This window comes from Perca flavescens, chromosome 8 (assembly GCF_004354835.1).
Source record: "Perca flavescens isolate YP-PL-M2 chromosome 8, PFLA_1.0, whole genome shotgun sequence".
Lineage (NCBI taxonomy): Eukaryota > Metazoa > Chordata > Actinopteri > Perciformes > Percidae > Perca > Perca flavescens.
The window spans coordinates 7,287,799-7,307,286 of record NC_041338.1 but is presented as its reverse complement, the minus strand read 5'-3'; the positions used below and the strand labels follow the sequence as shown (position 1 = coordinate 7,307,286).

General features: G+C 38.5%; 1 protein-coding gene across 1 annotated transcript in view; it reads right to left on the bottom strand.

Annotated features, from left to right (window-relative positions):
- The window catches only part of hydin (HYDIN axonemal central pair apparatus protein), a 109,125-nt gene extending 92,176 nt beyond the window's left edge, over positions 1 to 16,949 (bottom strand). Inside the window, exons 1-9 of the mRNA XM_028584433.1 lie at positions 16,885 to 16,949; positions 16,166 to 16,241; positions 15,167 to 15,292; positions 13,330 to 13,449; positions 12,862 to 12,996; positions 11,580 to 11,779; positions 10,501 to 10,625; positions 641 to 842; positions 150 to 339 (exon numbers count right to left, since the gene is read on the bottom strand). Of these exons, the coding sequence (XP_028440234.1) occupies positions 150 to 339; positions 641 to 842; positions 10,501 to 10,625; positions 11,580 to 11,779; positions 12,862 to 12,996; positions 13,330 to 13,449; positions 15,167 to 15,292; positions 16,166 to 16,237 (1,170 nt within the window). The 5' untranslated portion in view covers positions 16,238 to 16,241; positions 16,885 to 16,949. The remainder of the gene's footprint in view (positions 1 to 149; positions 340 to 640; positions 843 to 10,500; positions 10,626 to 11,579; positions 11,780 to 12,861; positions 12,997 to 13,329; positions 13,450 to 15,166; positions 15,293 to 16,165; positions 16,242 to 16,884) is intronic.
- Between the last annotated feature and the right edge of the window lie 2,539 nt (positions 16,950 to 19,488).

The window sequence follows — 19,488 nt, the reverse complement described above, 5'->3', positions numbered from 1 at the left end:
AGAAGCTATAATCTCTGCAGCACAGTCCGAACACGGAAAGAAGCTAGGCTCCAAATCCATGGGTAGAGTGTGGACAATTAGCTGACGAGAGATACTGGGCAAGAGGGATACAAAGAGACAGGAAAACACAGACACACACGTAAACACACCGCTGGCATCACAGTTATGCAGCTGCGTGAGAGCGCCAAGATGTTGCTCTGCACAGCTTGGCTTCTGCGTTCCTGCAGTGCTCTGGACAGCAGTGGCAGACGATGGATCAGTGTGGGGTCAGATTCACACTGAATAAGCAACCGTTCCCTTTCCACCTCCTCCTCCTTCTGTTGGAGCACTGAGCTCTCCCTACAGACATGGAGGAAGGAAGGTAAGGTAAAAGGCAAAAAAAGAAAGAGAAACCAGAAGGGTCCGAGAGAAGATCAAAGATTTGCAGAAAAAAGGCATGGACACTTTTCTGGCAACACGCTGTGGTAAAGAAAAAAAAAACACACAGTAGGCAATTTTACTTGCTACATGTACACAGTAAGACAGAGAGGGAGAGCTTATACAGCCCACACTTCTAAAAACATCTTATCGAAAATACATTCCTGTATTGTTAGTGTTAAATCCTTTGTGTTCATACATACATACATACATACATACATACCTCAGTAAGCTCAGGGCCTCCTCTTGCAGGCTGGGCCACGTTGTCCAATAGTATTTAAAAGGGATCTTACTACTGTAGGTGAGGGACACTTTGTGTACGTTGGCCAGGGAAATGTAAGTCTTCTTCAACAGAACAAAGTCAGACTCAAGATGGATGTCTAGTTCCTCACAAGCCCCATACAAGCTGATGTATACATCTTCACCTGCGCAGAAGTCATGCAAAAACAGCATGTAGACACATACATCCATGTACAGACTATACCAATGGTTTTTAAACTTCTGATCATCAACTTTTGTTGTTCCCTAACGTGGGTCACACGAGTTGTGGGATGTAGTCAACAAAGTATGATTTTAACAGCTGAGCAGAGTATATTATGCATCCAGTTCAAATTAATCGCCTGAATAAGTAAGTTGAGTAAGGAGACAGTGTTTTCTTTGTATATTTTAATGATCCAAAAATGTCTTATCTTGTTTTGTTGAAGTTGATTGACCTACTGTTATAAACACATTTACTATGTACTATGCACAGACAACAAGATCAAACAATCTATGTAAGCCACAAATCTAAACCTGATAAGCCCGCATTTAATCCTACATTTACAAATAGTCATATTATAGAACTGAATCACAGAAAACATCTGAGATGTTGGCAGAAATTTAGAAGTCTTAAATCAGGCTAGCAAAACTGCAAGCTTAATGTACCTTGGTTTTGTGCTTCCTGTGAACATCGCTGTCGTTATGACATGCCCCATTAACACAGCTCGAATATTAGAAGATGCATGTGAATGCGTGAATGAAAAGGTTTATTTTTAGCTCAAATGGAAGATCTGTATAGCAAAATTGGGAATTTTTAATGCAATAATTAAAGCAATGTCATAATGGTGCAGTTGCCGGGGGAGAGACAGTTATACACTGAGTATATTGGCATTTCTTTAAATTACTCATTGTCTTGGGCGGCTCTACAAAAAAGCCTCGGGAAGGAACTTATTTTGGTGGGACATGTTCAAAGGTTGTTTTAGTCGTGCAACAGAAAACCCAGATTGGACAGATAGTCTAGCTAGCTGTCTGGATTTACCCTGCAGAGATCTGAGGAGCAGTTAACCATAGTCCTTATAAATCCACCGGAGTTTAAAATAACAAAACAAAGAAAGCGGAAGGTGACGGGACATCCGAAAATGGAAATCCGAAAAGAGTGACATCCGGCGGAATTTCTGTCACAACGAGAGCAGTCCCGGAAGTGGAACGTCGTGGAGATAGTCTATGCACTGATATACTGCACTTACAGTACTAACGTAAGCAGCCACTGCTGCTCCTCAGGGAGTCTCAGGCCTAATGTGGGCAGTGGAGAGAGGAGAAACTCACAGTGGAGTCAAGGACATACTGCAAAGTCTGGCTTTGAAAGACTGGATCTGGATCAAAAGTAGCCACGCACAATGGCTCTCAAAATATCCTGGAAAACTGGCATCCAAAACAACTTACTTTATTACGCTGCCAAAGCCTTTTTGAGTTGCAGTAATGTGAAATACATCAGGCTGAAAGAAATATTAATTGTTAAATCTTACTGTAGTAGACTTAAGGTAGTACGATTTCCCACAATGCACAATACAACAATTTAAAAATATGATTCTATGGAGTTACAAAACCACACGGGACAAAGTCCTTAATGGTTAACAACTAATTAATCTCTGTAGTAGTAAGCAAGGTGCCACCATCACAGCGTGCACACTTCCAGCAGTGAGAGAAAAGAAAGAGCAACAATGAGCAGCAACAAAGATAAGATGCAAAACAAGGTTTTGCGTAAAGCCGCCAAGAACAAGGGCTTATGTAAATGTAATGAGTGTTTGTTTACATTCAAATCATAAGGACTGGCCTGTAAAAAGAAAAAAAAACACACTGCCTATCCTGAGATTATGTATATTTGTGTACCTGCAGAGGTTACTTTGTTTAAAAGGACAAATTTCCAGCAAATCCCACTCAACACACACACACACACACACACACACACACACACACACACACACACACACACACACACACACACACACACACACACACACACACACACACACACACACACACACAGAGGGAACTCTTTGGCATTTTGGATACAATATAAAGGTGATGCCTGAATTCTGAACACTCTGAACACTACAGGGGTCTCCTCTCCATATTTCTCTGGTTTCTTTGATATTACATTTCGCTAGTGTAAATGAAAACACAGTTACCCTGGTCAATTCAATTACTAGGAATGAAAACTGAGATCAAAGTGACATAGAGAATGTTCTCATTTGCAAACGAGTCCAATGGGTATTTCATTTTATTATGATTGTTGTTCTTTTCAAAGCTTGCCTCTAGCCAAAACAATCATGGAGGCGTGCCATTAATTACTTTACAAAATGTAATGGAGTGAACAAAATGAATTACATACAAGTGCTCTGGTATGCAGGTGTATTCAACTGACTGAGAGTGTAGATGGTTGCTCTAGGGCTGTAGCCTGGACATCCAGACCTAAATCCGAAAGAATAAAGGAATACGCCACCGTTTGTTGAAAAATAGGGTTATTCACCGTCTCCTCTATATTTATATAGGTGGGCAAACGCATTTTTGTTTAAGTGCATGCGTTGTCTTAGTCCAGCGGCGCTGCCGCTAGCTTAGCTTAGAGTAATGAATGGAATCCTTTGTTGCCGTTAGCATGTCATGAGTAAAAGTGACCCAACAACAACAAAAACAAAACCTAATTACTTCTGGTGGCCTGTGTTTCACAACGAGTAAAAATAGCAATGCAGATTAAGACTATATGATTTCCTAGGCAGATATTGACTTGGATATGGGGCTACAGGCGAAGCACTGCTACTCGGGCACAGAGATATCGGCAGCCCGGAGAGCTCCATGGCTGGCACAAAGTCACTGTTTCTCGGTTACTGGACCACCAAATGCCTGTAAACATAGAGGCTTCAATGAATAAAGAAAATAAAGTACATACTGGCCATTTAACAGTACAGTAGGCTACCAAAAATAGTGACATATAACATATTGAACTAAATATGGCCCTGATACAGACTCTATCTGAACTCCTTGAACATGTCTTTACATAATTAAAACATGTCAATGTCAAATGCTTTCAATAAATTAATTAAATCGCAAACAGGGGTGAATTGAGATCGCGATTTTATAATGATTTATCGTGCAGGCCTGTTGAGTATTTTCATTTTCTCCTAATTATTAGGCTACTTCTAGTCCACCACAATTCAGAGTCACGTAGGCTATTGTACGTTTTACTTAACTATTTATTTCATAGCTTTAGTTACTTTGCAGATTCAGATTAATAATACAAAATAATATGAATAAATATGATGTATATAGTGGATAAAGATGAGACTTTGTTGATCCCGTGGTGAAATTCACAAGCTACCTGCCAAGTCATACTTCCGCTTTTATTTTGGTGAAAGTAGCTCAAAAGTAATGCAAAAGTAGTGTAAAGCATTACAATTCAGAGACAGTAATATTGCAATATAACTAATCACTCTCAAATGACAGTAACTAGTAATCAATAATGTATTACATTTTGGAAGTAACTTGCCCAACACCGATCACAAGTTACAATACGATATTATATTGACTCTTTGGACAACGATGCGATATTGGCTGATATCACAAAGTCTGCCACGATACGATTTCGAACCGATTGAATTCAGCGACCTGTGATCAATTTTATTACTGAGCTTTTCCAAACATTTAAATAAAAAAACGAACTATTCTTTTTAATAAAAATAATAAATATGAAGTGAGAGTTTCAAAACTAAGGCACATCTTATAGATGATATGTGATAAGTGATATAATAATAATATATAATAAATACACTACATAGGAACACCATCAAACTAAAACCAAGACTCAATGACAAATTAACTAAAACACTGACTGTTTCCAGGAGATTTATCTTCCACAATAATAAGCAAATGTGTAAAAATGTTAAACCATCCCATTAGGTTTCTAGTCTTGCTCAATGCAGACTGCATAGGAACGTTTTTAATCCATCTTTGCCTGGGCTTGAACACAAGTGAGCATTTTTGAGTAACATGAAAGCCTCAGTAGGAGTAAAACTCTCCCAGGATTAGTGTGAGTTATTTAGCTTTCAGATGTATCAACAACAAATTGAGCCCAGTCCTGGTTGAGGGAAAAAACGAACCCGTCTGTGAAGAATGTAGGCTGGTTAAATCTATACAATGACCATACAGTAAAAACACATATTAGAATTCAAGGAGCGTTCACTTGCGTTTGTAACAGTGTAATTATCACGGAGAGTTCCATCATGTACCTAGAGGCAGAAATAGGGAATACAGAAAAAGCCTGGCACAGTTTTACAGGTCTTTGCTTTCACTCTGCGAGAAAGACTAGCAGCAGCTGTGAGATACCATCGGATGGAGAAGAAGAGAGTAGAGACAACAGAGAGGACAGAGGATGAATGATGGAAATGAGGAAGAGGGAAAGAAGAATTGGGGAATAAGGAGAGAAAAGCCATTATCTTGCAGCATCCGGATGCTATGACAGCAGTTGACAGGCAGGGAGAGCTGCAGCTTATTGCTAAGCTTTCATCATCACTGTCCACCAACCCATTTCCCCCACGCTTGCTTTCTCTTCCCATCATTTCTGTATGAACACAGCGAGAGAACATAGAACTCAACCCCCTCAGCTACCTTTGATCACAGCACAAAAACTCTGCAGCATGTGTGTGCATAAACATGCTTGTTTGTGTGTGTGTGTGTGTGTGTGTGTGTGTGTGTGTGTGTGTGTGTGTGTGTGTGTGTTTGTTACTGTGCAGCTTCTTGCTGTTTGTGTGTGAGTGTGTTGCTTTTCTAAAAAAGGCTGCTGTGCTGAAGTCCCCTTGGTGCTATAGCCCTGTCAAAGCAGATGCCTCAGCGCTTCCTAAGAGCTGTTCGTCTTTTAATTTAAATCAGCAGCAGTGACAGAGCAGAGGGTTGTGTGTGATGGAGGGAGGGGGGTTACTGGAGCAGCACAGACTCTCTGCTCACTTTTAAGACAGAACAAGTATTGTCTAACACCCCGTGGTCGAAAACAAGCGAGCTGAGCAAACTATTATTTTCCAAAGCGGCACCGGCTTTTAACTGACAATGGGTAATAAAGATGCAGAGTGTACCCGCGTTAAGTACTGTGGTGTACATGCATATTGACATGCAACACGCTAACACACACATGCGCACACACGCAAGGTCAGCCAGCTTATGCTGAAGTCTCCAATGGCCCCTAAGCAGAGTAAAGCCTTTAGCAGCATGCTGACCTGAAACATACATGAGTGTGAGTTAGACAGGGAAAGGTGCTAAATTAAAAATGATAGTGTCTTGATGGGCTGTAAGTGGTGTTCTGAACCTGGCCTGGCCCTTCCATTATAAAAGCTTAATGCTGCTGAGCGCTGTTACTGATGCCACTCCTTCAGCAGACCTGCCTGTTCATGTAGCCAGTCAGCGCCCCTGCTCCTTTAAGGTCACGCACACAGGTAAACATATAAAAATGCTTTTACAGTTCACAAAAAATGGAAAAACAAACACACTCATCCACAGACAGATGTTTTTTTTATAGATCCTGAAGTTTTTTTTTTTACTCTAAACAATCATCATTAAATAGCTATACATACATCATTTATTAAATCTCCATCTGCTCTGGGAATCTGTGTCACAATAATGAAAAGATAAAAATGGATGATTACAAATCTGAAGTCAGAACAGTTAAGCTCTTATTCACTGTTATTATCCAATTCTAAACAGGCCGTTTATTCACAAGGTGACTTTGCCATAGTAGAGGTTCGGGACTACGACTGATAACAGAATGATTGTCATGTCAGCATGCTACTGAATCTTCCCTCACAAACACACACTCAAACACACACAGTGCTTCACAGTGCAAATGGGGGTAGTGCACCGTGGAATATCCACCCAGGTGATGCATAGCTAACAGGGGGGAACTCAAGCTTTTTTCTGCATGGTACACAGCTGTTCAACTGTATTTGTTTAACACCGTGGGATTATTGTACCGAGACGATTTTTAGGGAGCTGTGTAGCTGAAATTAGCTTTAGAGGAGACTTTGATGTGGACGGCTTGGGTCAAGAGTAAGGCTGATTTGGCTTTGATTGAAGCATCCCCTTGGTTAATCAGCCTAACCTAGTCATGCTTGCTATTTTCAGCTACCACTGTTTAGCTGGGAGTACACATGAAAAGTGAGACTAATTGCTCTTTTCCCATCATAACAAACTACACTGTAAAATTGGGTCTACTTTTCCAAGTTACTTTGCATTGAAACCTTTATTTGACAGCCATCAAAGTGATTTTACTATACCATTTCCTAAATTCACGGCAGGCGTTTAAAACGGTGCGCTAGTAAAAAAATATTTTTTTAACAGACGCAGCTCCAGTTAAATCATCTCTTGCAATGTACCAATGTTTTCCAGCAACTTTCTCCTTTTACCTCTAATTGATCCCCTTGCGTGTCAACAGGAAAAGTCAAAAGCTTCGTGTTTTTGCCTTTGATGTTAAGGAGTCTGGCTAATTCAGCAGGCAACCCAGGCTACCCTAACATAACATGTGACCATTAAAGGTGCCCTGCCACACAAAACCGTTTTTTACTTGCATTTTTTGAAATATGTTAAGTCCATATGTGTTTGTGTTATGTCGTGAATGTGAAAATGAACTGCTACCTCCTCTGTCAGCCACTGAAAAGAAATAAGCAGAGAAATCAGGCCAATTACAAAAGCTGGTCAGTCTGACATCATGTTGCCTGAGCTCATTACTAACCATGAGCTCGCCCAGTTGCGCTGGGTAAAGGATGCTGATAGCCAGGCTGTCATTGGCTAGCTGTTAGCCAATCAGAGTCAAGCAGCTTAGCTCGTTGAATATTAATGAGAACTGGCCCAAATTGAGCTGAGCCTTCCTGCAGAGTCCATGGTAGAACTTCAGACATTACCACAAAGTATGTTACCACAAAGTACTGAAATTCGTGTGGCAGGGCACCTTTAAGTGTGAAACAACAGTACAAGTACAGGTATAAGTGTGGGTAGAGCCCAGGAATCCTTCATAAAAAATACTGCTAACAAGATTATCATAAATGAGCAGATTTATCACAAAAACACAAAGTTGTAAAGCGAAGAGAGTACAACCAGTAGCTATTACTGTAAAACAAGCATTTATCAAACAACGATGTCACATTAAATAAAATGCTTAATGAATAAAAAAGAGGATAAATGATTCATTAGCTTATTGCATTGAGTTGAGGTAAGTCCTGACAGCAGAACAAACCATATAAATGCATAAACTAATAAACATATACGATTTGTTTTTCATGTAATGGCAACATTTACTGCAAAATCTTTATCAATCAATCAATCAAAATGTATTTATATAGCACTTTACAACAACCAGCAGGTATCCAAAGTGCTTAACATCAGAAACACATATCATACAATAGAAAGAATGAACATAAGTAATGGTAAACAGTGAAACCAGAAAAGGTTACAAAGAAACCAAAAAATGAAATTGTCACACCACTGCTATGTATTAAAAGCCAGACTAAACAGATAAGTTTTGAGTTTGGACCTAAAAAGAGCTACATCTGTAATAGTGCGAATTTTTGATTACAAGAGTGACCTATGCTGGTATTATACGTACAGTCAGTCACAATGGTGTATAAGCAGTGCTAGTAATCTGTTTTTGTGTGCTTTAATCAAGCTTTAAATAGTAATTTGCAAAAGGTGGAGCCAGGCTACTCAATTTTCAAATCAAACACTGTACTATGTAGAGACAACCAGACAAACAGACACACAGTAGTGGTAGATTGGTGTATGCTAAGCCCATTAAGATGTGATTTAAAAAGAAATCAGAGCGGAGGAAATGAGCGATAACGAGAAAATGGACTGAGCAGTAAGTACAATACACCACAGCCATCATGGGCTAAATCCCCACCATGTTTACAGCCCAATTCCCTAAGAATGTTTGAAAGATTCTCCTCTCATTACCATTACTTATGTCACCTTTGACCAACACAAACTCCAAAGTACCTCGTTAGTATCTACTCATCTGCGACATCCAAGGTTAAAGGATCCTTCTGAATCCAAAAACTAGCTATATTCATACGAGCAAATACAGTCGTACGCACAACGTATGGGTTCAAATGTAGCAGCAAAAAAAAAAAAAAAAAGACAATTAGAAAGAGACAATGAACAGTTAATTGGACAAGGTTGGGGAATCTTTTCTGCCTGGCTGCTACAGATAGGTCTGTGGAGCCAATGGAAAACACTGATAAGAGCTGCATATGTGACAAAGACACACATATGCAATGTGTTCATAGTGAAGTTTCACTGCATGGGTTTATGTTGTGTGTGCATATGTGTGTTACAAAAGAAAAAATTACATTAATAGTAGGGATGCTAATTTAGATACTTTGTTTCTGACCGATAGCCGACCCTTGATAAACTGATCATTGACCATTAGCCGACAAGCAAACAACTTAGTCCAAGTTCTCCCATCATGGACACTCTGACATACCTTTCCTGCTCCACATCTGCGGACAGCTGAGGACTTGTGCCAGTCACGCAGCCAAGATGTTGCATGCATTGTCGTAGACACATGCAGCCACTTTCCTAGAAACAGTTGTTCGCAGCTATGCGCAGAGCATATGCCTGAGGCGAGCTTGTCTCCTCCACATCCACCTGTGAGGTTGTCAGCTGCGTGTCTGCCTGGCATACTCTGGGTAGGACGGACAATTTAACCCGCAAGTCCTCATCGATATAGATGCATGCGTCACGTACAGTAGTCTATATTGACAACGTTTCACATCCGGAAATTTTGACTGGATGTCCGTCACCTTCCTCTTTCTTTGTGTTGCCGTTCTAAACTCTGGTGGATTTATGAGGACTATGGTTAACTTCTCCTCAGATCTCTGCAGGGTAAATCCAGACAGCTAGCTAGACTATCTGTCCAATCTGAATTTTCTATTTCATGTCTAAAACAACCTTGGAACGTACACATGTTCCACCAAAACAAGTTCCTTCCCGAATCTATTTTGCAGAGGCACCGTTATTGTGTCCGGGGCTTAGCGCTGCCCAAGACGATTGTGATTGGTTTAAAGAAATGCCATCCCGGAATGCTGTGTGGACTAGCCAGACCTTCCTCCGCAGCGCTGCGAGACCACACGTACAGTAGCTCTCCGCTGTGAGCACAGTCCAGCTACGAGTTTAGCAGAAAAAAAAGCTCAAAACGCAACTCGCTATTGCAAAGTTTATACTAGCAAGTTAACTAGCAGGTACAACATAGATTGTATTGCCTATTTTTCTTTTACAATGCAAAACATTTTTAATCACTTTTTCATTTTAGTTTTAATAATATTTTTATTTTTAACTGTTTAACTGATAGTATTAATCGGTCAAAATTATTATTGTCGTTTAACAGTTAAGTGGTTGATCATTAACAATGCTAATTGTCAGATCTATTAGAAATCTATTTGTGTGACACAATGTTTCACAAGAGGATAGACAGATGGACTGAGAAACACATTCTGACACATAGGAGAGGAACACATGAAAACTTACCGCCTCTCTATTATACCAGAATGCTTCGGTAGAAAAATAACGCAGCTGATGAGAAACACACTGAAACCATGTCATTCTGCTAATGCTAATAGGGACAGCTATGAATATTTCACTACAGCTCTGGGAAGTCAAGAAATGATGCTACTGTACGATTGACACTAGCTTTATCAGATGCTGTGGTCATAACCTATTTTAGTTATTTGTCACTAGTTTGCTTACAGTTTTGTAGTGTTGTGTGTTTTCAGAGGCCTGAATTCTTCTCACCAGTGTGGTAGTGCAGAAGCAGGTCCTGGCTATGGTCTCCTATGGTCATGGGGTTGAAAACCACAGTCACCTGCATGCTCTCGCCTACATCCAGAGTCCCACAGGAGGGCGTCACTGAGAAAGGGCTAGAATTAAATAGAATAGAATAGAAAAGAATTTCACCAGGTGGAATAAACAACAGAATGTAAAGCATGGTGTTTTATAACAGCCAAAGTTCAATGTAGTTTTATAAACTGTGAATTGAATGTGTGCCTATCACCAAGTACAGTTACACAATCAGTGGTGGAATGTAACTAAGTACATTTACTCAAGAACTGTTCTTAAGTACACATTTGAGGTACTTGTACTTTACTCGAGTCTTTTCTTTTCATGCGACTTTCTACTTCTACTCCACTACATTTCAGGGGTAAATATTGTACTTTTTACTCCACTACATTAATATTAAAGCTTTAGTGACTAGTTACTTTAAAAAATAATGTAATAATGTAATGCATATGTAGTTTATAAAAAAATGATGTTTTATAATAAATTAAACTACCCAACAATATATTGGCTTACAAGTCCTGCTGAAATGATGAGCCAATTAAACACTTGATTGACAGAACTGTTTTAACTGGAGCACCCAAATGGCTCAGTTAGTAGAGCGGGTGCCCATATATAGAGGTTTACTCCTCGACACAGCAGGCCCAGGTTCGATTCCGACCTGTGGCTCTTTGCTGCATGTCATTCCCCCTCTCTCTCCCCTTTCATGTCTTCAGCTGTCCTGTCAATTAAAGGCCTAAAATGCCCCCAAAAATTGTTTCCTTTAACTTTTAATACTTTAAGTACATTTTCCTGATGATACTTACGTACTTTTACTTAAGTAACATTTTCAATGCAGGACTTTTTCTTGTAACCGAGTATTTTTACAGGGTGGTATTAGTATTTTCTTTTGTGATTCTGGGTTAGTGCATTAATGTATATGTTAAATGTTTATACACTGACAATATTTAAGATTGAAACTGTCTGCTGTATCAGAAGAAAATAGGTTAAATCACTCAAACACAGTAGACATGAGCCCATATTGCACTGACTCTCACCTCTTTGTTTCTAGCTTGAACTTGGCCAGACTGTTTCCTATGTTGCGGACTAGGTGAGTCCTCTCTGTGGAGGCTTTCACAGGACACACGGGTAAAAGGATACTGTCTCGAAAGTCAAGAATGGCACGTGGCCCAATGGCTCGAACTGGGACCTCAAACCGCTCCCTCTCTGTCACACAAACCAGTCTGGGGTGGTAGTCCTAGATGGACAAAATGAAAAAAATTTGTCAAACATGCAAGCTCCATATATATTACTGAAGTATTTGTTAGGCGATGCTGCTGAGCCACCCGCCTGTCCTCAAGGTTAGTCCCGGATGGAGACACACGGGCAAGCACATACACATTCAGACCTAATATACTATTATATTATATTTATTATATTGTCTTTAGTATTTTCTAATATAAAATGTGTACACCACTTAGCACAGCAGCCACAAAGCCTGCAATGAGGCTGTACTTAGGCACAGCATTGCTTTGAGCTAAATGCTATAATTAGCATGCTCACAATGACAATACTAGAGTATTTATGTTTAGCAGCTATAATGTTTTATCTTATTCACCATCTTAGTTGAGCATATTAGCATGCTAACATTTGCTAATTAGCATTAAACACAAAGTACACCTGGGGCTGATGGGAACGTCATTAGTATTGCAAGTATTTGGTCATAAGTGTTAGAAAAATGAAAGCTTTGACCTGATGGTATATGATACCATCTAGATGATTGCTAAATGAATAGTCAGAGGATAGAAGTTATTGCAGTTCATCCTCTGGGGTTGATGAATGTCTGGACCAAATTTCGTGAGGAATTAGCATGAAGAATGGGAAGACTGTGGGATCCTGACACTAACCTAACGACATTTTACCAATAATAAGTGTGCCATTTTAGTCAAACTGATTTCACATACGATTTTATCTGATATATCTCATCATTATTTGATGAAAATAACCTGTTCTACTAGTCTCGCATTGCCAGACCTTCCTCCACAGTGCTGCTGAGTAACGTCCGGCTAGTCAACACATATTACGGAATGGAAAAAAAATGTGCTCTGGTTTATTGGCATTTCTTTAAACCAATCACAATTGTCTTGGCAAAGCGCTGTACGAAGCAATGGCGCCTCTGCAAAATCGCCTCGGGAAGGAACTTGATCACTTGACCAGAGAGAACTCTTGGTGGCAGCGAGTCTTGTTACAGTAGTAATTTGTAACATTGTGCTCTCTGAATCTAGCCTACTGTGTATGATTATTCTATGGAGCAGTCAAACTCCCTTCTTTCTCCAGTACCTTGTTCTCCTGCGGGGTGAAGAAGACAGTGAAAGTAGCAAAGAGTCCTGGTGCCACCTTGCTACCTGTTCCCTCTGTTCCGACCACACGGAAAAACTCAGAGTCCTGCAGCTCCAGCTTAACTTGTCGTGAAACCTTGAGAAAAAAAATCACACCAACTTTACAACAAACACAGAACCAGGTACACACACAAGAATTATTTGACGGTGTCTTGTTCAAATTGCATTTATAAATATCCTCCAATCCACTATGACCTTTTCCAATCATTCTGCTTCCCTTGAACACAACACAACACGCACGCACGCACGCACGCACTCACGCACACACACACACACACACACACGCTCTAAACCTTTTTCTCCTTCTATTTCTGTGGTTCCATTAATGGTTCCATAAGCTTCACTAAAACATGAGCTCAGACCCTGTTGTTTGTGTAACTTTTTGCACAGTCATCACTCAGTCACACACCTTGTCAATGTTGTGGAGACGGAGAGGTAATGTGTAGGTCTGTGCAGGAGTGAAGTTCTGGAAAACCAGCTCAGATGGGTAGGGCTGGAAAAGTGGCTGATCCATATCCACTAAGGACAACTGAAACAAAAACAGTATACACCAACTCTTTCCCAAAACACAAAACATATGCAGTATCCATTGCCATCCCTTTCATTGTGTACCTGTAAACATTACTGTTTTTCTTAATGTTGTTAAAGTCACACACACCAATGTTACAAACACTCAATGAATTCCTTTTGACTAATTATGCCTGGGTTCTATCAGATTCAAAAACATTTGTTGCCAACTTAATGTATATATACATGGCATACTTGCTGAATTTGCATAATAATGTGCATTTGGAGTTTTGGAAGCAAATGAAGGTTGTGATAATGCATTATTTATTTAAGGAAAGCCCTGTACACTCCTATAACAAGCGGATATTCAGGTTATTTGAAGTCATTGATAACATGCAGTTATTAATCTTATTGATTTTTCATGAGGTGTTTTTTCATGAGGTTTTTCAAAGCTTATGTGTTCTCTGCCAAGAATTAGATGTGAAGATCAATACCACTCTTTTATCTGTACGTTAAATATATTTTAAATATTGAACTATTTCTTAAACCAAGATTTTATTATAAGTATGAGAAAATTTGCCCTCTTAAAGTTAACTTGACTGATTTTAATTTATCCTCTATCATTGCACCATTGCCAGTCATAGAATGAAAATAATACTGTGATGCTGTATATTAAAGTGTGTAATTTTGTGGCTTTCAGGATGACCTAAAAATATCCTGCTGGTCATTGCTCCTTATCACCTGCAGTGGCCCACAGTGGGGGTCACTCAGATTACATTTGCATATTGGACAAGTCAACACAAAATGTGGGTCCTAATTATGATGAGGGGGCATTTATTAATTTCATAGACATTTTACAAACTTTTGATGGCATTTTGCTCCAAGCTCTCTGTTAGACTCTGACTTTAAAAGTAAAGAGCATTCAGTCACATTGGTTGCCCTTTGCCCATCAATTAGTGTCTGCTGACTAAGGGAAAGCAGCTTTGGTACAATGTAAATGACCTTAGCAGACAGCACTTGCTCTGTATGCAGGGGATTAATGGTGAAATAATGAGAACTTTGAATGTTGGTGTTTCATTTCCTCGTCTCATCTACCCTTCCAATAAGTCAGCCATATCCATACATTTTATTTAGATATAGCCTATTTATTCATTTATATATTAGTTCAGCCCATAGGATCTCACATCTGACTTAGCCAATTGTTAAACTAAGTATGGTAACTGGTGCTAAAGTGTGTACAATACAAGTATAAGTACAGTATAAGTGACACTGGGAACATTTCATAAAAGCAGTTTTATATACCTTATTATACATTTTTGTGGTCTGAAAGTCTTTTGTAGTGAGGAGACAGGTTGTCAATATCAAATGTAGCCTTCAATGTATTTTGTGAGTCTCAAATGTAATAGTGGACTCCCCAGAGTTTTATTCTCATAAAGATGAAAGTCAGCAGCTGAGGCTTGTCTGCCAATGGCAGTGGTAAAGGCAAACTCCTGTTTTACTTTTATATTTTTTCCGTAAGCTGTTGTCGTAGTCACAGTGTTCTTTGATGGCTTTGGACCAGCCTCTAGTATATGTTTCAAGTTCAAATAACACAATGGCCCATTTACCTGTTTCATCATCCTAGTAAACAGTGCCTATTGTAACCTTTTTACTATCAATGTGCCATCTGCAAACATTATTTTTGGTTGCTCTATCATAAAAAAAGCTATAGAGGTTTCACAACATTGGCTGGCATATACTTTGTGATGAGTAGTCTTGCTCATGTCAAGCAGTTCCAGGATGCGGGACTCGTGCATCTCGTCGTTGTTAGCCAGGCGCTCCATTGTAGACTGTAACATCTCCTGGGTGTAAACAGATGGAGTCACCTGCAAACACACAGCAGCACAGGCTATTATGCTAACTGCACTGATAGCCAGACAGTTTCCTGACTCTAACAGGAATTCAGCAGTGTTGAGGCACCACGTCAAACAAGACTGTTACCACTGATAGAAAAAAAGATTAATAAGCACAAGAGCTGTAGACTGTCACCTTAAAGCTATCAGCTATGACACATATGCGCATACGCCTGTATTAGGAACATTGCCATGAATTGATTTCATGTGCTCAAATAATGTAAGCAGTCCCCCATTCAGTCTATCTGCAGCATTTTGTGGTTAATATCCTCTCCACACAATCCTCTGGCACCTCTTTATCAGTGCACCAGAAGCAAAGAAACATATAACTGCACTTAGCCTATTTCAAGGTTAGGTCAGAAAGATTTTAGCTTTAAATCTAAATTAATAATGTAACAGAGGGGGTTATTGCATATGCAATATTCAATAGCTGCCAGTTAGATGTGTATTCATAATACGCTCGGCTCTATAATTCAGAATCAACAAAGTTGCTCAAGTAAACACTATTCTTTAATTTTGGACAGAGTGCTGTGTAATGGTTTTACTGCTTTATTTACAAATGTTGTTGTATCATATTTACATTTTTTTTTTTTTTAAGTATAGCAATAGAAAGTACTTCCTACTCTTGTCAACTAACGTTACTCTTGGTACAGACACAAGCACGCAGCCAAGGAGAAAGGAGATGCCTAAAATAACTGAGCTGAGGTCATTGCAAAAAAACACTGCAGTCAGATATTGATTTGTGTTCCCTATAAGAAGCCAAGGTAATGATTAGGACAATCTGTTATTTGAAGCAGCTTTTTTAAACGTGTGAAGTTAGAAGCTGTCATAGCATGATATCCTCACCCTTTTTGGCTTGAGAGGCACTTTACTCTTTAACAAAGGAACAGCTGTCATTTTGATTGTTTTAAAGCACATTCACCTGCAAAAAAAAGGGCATGGAAGAGAAGAAAAGAGAAGAGAAGAGAAAAGAAAAAAAAGAAAAGAAAAGAAGAGACGAGAAGAGAAAAGAGAAGAAAAGAAAAGAGAAGAGGTGTCATTTAGTAATTAAATGCCCGTTTTATATTAAATACGCAATTATCAAAGACGTTGGTTTTAGGTAGGCCCTTAGTAACGTTAACTTAGCTAGTAAGTTCACTTTAGCTAGCTACCTAACTTAACATTAACGTTTTAGCTGTTCGTGCAACAAGTCCTCAAAGCTTTATTTTGAGAACATTGACTTTAAGCTTAATGTTACTTGAAACTGGCGAAATTAGCTGTAAAGTTAATTAACGTTACTTAAATACATAACATTAGACATTATTGTTAGCTTTCTCTAGCTAGAAAATACTTAGCTAGCTAGCCGATGTTTCCAATCACCATGTCAACAGTAACGGTAGCTAACGTTAGCTAGATAACGTCACATTAACATTAGGATATAAAATCTTTTCAAGCTGGCTAAACACTTCTCTTCCCTCACTGAACGTAAACGTAAAGCGTACCAATAAGACCTGTTGTCTTGTTGCACTGACAAAAAAATATGCAATAGGCTCAAATAAAATAGCTAAGTTTAAGTATTAACCCACCACTCCTCTGTATGTGAACACACGGCTGATTTAAACATTTGTTGTAGTTTGTTGCCTTGGCAACACACTCAACGACCTCCCAGCAAAAGGTTTTCTGATTGGCTAGCGGCTGCAACACCCAAACTGGCAAGTCCATAGGGACTGTTTAACTCATTAGTCAATATGATTATTCTTATGGGTAAATATCATATTCATTGCAGTAAGTGGAGATGTTCTAAACCTTCCTTTGTTAGGTTTATAAATTATTTTAAACTGTTCTTTTCCTCACTGAAAAAGTGAAATGTGTAGTGACATATCTAGGAAACAACTGTTTTGATTAATCTCTCTAAATGTTAATTTTATTTTCTTTAGCCTTTTTGCTTTTGACTTGTGTATCTTAAAGTAGCTCCCCCTTTTTGTTTTTGTTTTGTTCTTTGTTTCTTTTGCTCAGGTAATTCTTTCTTGTACATAGACACTATTTGTATATATGTCCTTTTCCCCAACGAGAGTTTTGTATGTTGTTGTTTTATTGTCAATAAAAAAAACAAAGTCTGTTTAACTCATAGACTGTCTATGGTTTAACTGCAGTTTGGTTTGTTTATCAAGAAAGAACAAAGGGTCTACCGTTTTCTGAAGATTCATGAGAACACGCATGTGTCTTACACTGGGCGCAGGCGACTTTGAAACGTTTAAAAAAGAGCCTAATCCAACTTATAATATAAATAAAATAAATTACTAACAGAACAATCAACCAATAACTGGGATTTAAACACTGGTGAATTAGGTAGCCTGTCTTTAGGCTTTTGCTTAATAGTATTTAATATGACTACCACAATGTAAAAATACACCATTGCATACAAGTTGAGACCGAGCTAATTGAAGTTTGTCTATATATCATATTGTGTAGTGCAGGCTATGTAAAATCTTATTTTGAGAAATAAAGCTGTCAAATAAATGTGGCCAAGTAAAAAGCTTAAAACGTCCCCCTCAAATGTAGCTAGTGTATTAAGTAGCATACTGTAACTTCAAATGGAAATGTATACTATACCTGTACCTCACAATTGGTAAAAAAGCTTGATTTAAATAAAACTCACATGTATTTCTGTGAATACTTTATGTATGATTTAAAATTTTGTTTATTTTGAGAAGTACTATTTTAACGCTTGTTAAAATGTAATGTGTTTCAGAGATAAATTGAAGAATCTTTTCTTCACATGCTTCACTGAAAATGAAATGTGGTTTATTGCGGACCGTAAAAAAAAGGATACACAATGGTATACTACTATTAGTACTATACACTATTACCACAGCGCTGTAATAACAGACTGGTGAGTCATGAATCCAGGTCTTTATTTATCCTTTTATTGCCACACGATCAACACACGCTCAATTCCACAACAGTATGTGGATGTGTAGGTGGATGTGGATGTTTTGATGCACGCACACAGTAATGTGCACAAATCTTAATCCGGCAAGAGAAAACACAGTTAAACACAGCTCAAAGCAATTTGACACAGACTATGAAAAAGCTAACAATTAGTGAAATTTAGCACACAGTTACTTTCTGCTAATCTAACATCCCTAAATAATCCATGGACACAGTTGAGGAAATAATTAACAGAACAAATTAAATGTATCATTCATATTAGATATGTACATATGTCCCAGCTTATATTTATCCAATGAACTTGTCCCACTCCAGCTCTTTTACTTACACACAAACACACACACACCACACACACACTCACACACACACACACACACACACACACACACACACACACACACAAAACCAACACTAATTGAGCACTGTGTGTGTCTGTGTTCAAGATGGTCATTATAAAGATAAGTACTACAAAAGGGATTTGAAAGCCCAGTGAGCACAGTGACAGAGCAGGAATTTCTAATTGAATCTTCAAATTCAAAAATCCACTTATTTATCCCTCTTGGCTGATTGTGTTCATGACATATCGTATATTTGGATGGATATCTTATGGAGGTTACTAATCTTTACCCTGATCACCACTAATATACATTTTTCCCGCAGGCCCCATCTGGGTATGTCTTTTTTTGCAGTATAGGCCTATTGTATAAGTGACTGAAACTTCTAATCAGTCATTAGTATTAGTACATATTAGTAGCCTACCACTGATTGTAAGTGAATGGAATATTACTGTAATGACATTTACACCTAACATCAAGGTCAAACTATTTCAAAGCCTTCTCCACATTGCCAAAAACAAAATTCATTATTCTTTATTCAGTTTTTGGTTGACCTAAAGCTAGTTGGATTTAAGTAAATATACTGAGTCTAAAAGATTCTGCCATCAGTAACCTACAAAATAAAACAATAAGTCTAGTCTAGTAGAAATTCCAAGAAAAGATATTGAGGACATGAACTCTGTCCTCCAGCCCTGGACGTAGTCATTCACTTCACAAAGTTTTAAATCATAAAGTTATATTGGGCAATTATAGTTTTACTATACCATACACTACATCTCTGGTTATTGTACATATTTAAAGACTTTATTTGATGTCTCATTTTACCATATTGACTTAGGCTTGCTGTTAGCTACTCAGTTTTTGTGCTTTCTCTGCTATCACTTTCATTCTTTCCTTCTAACC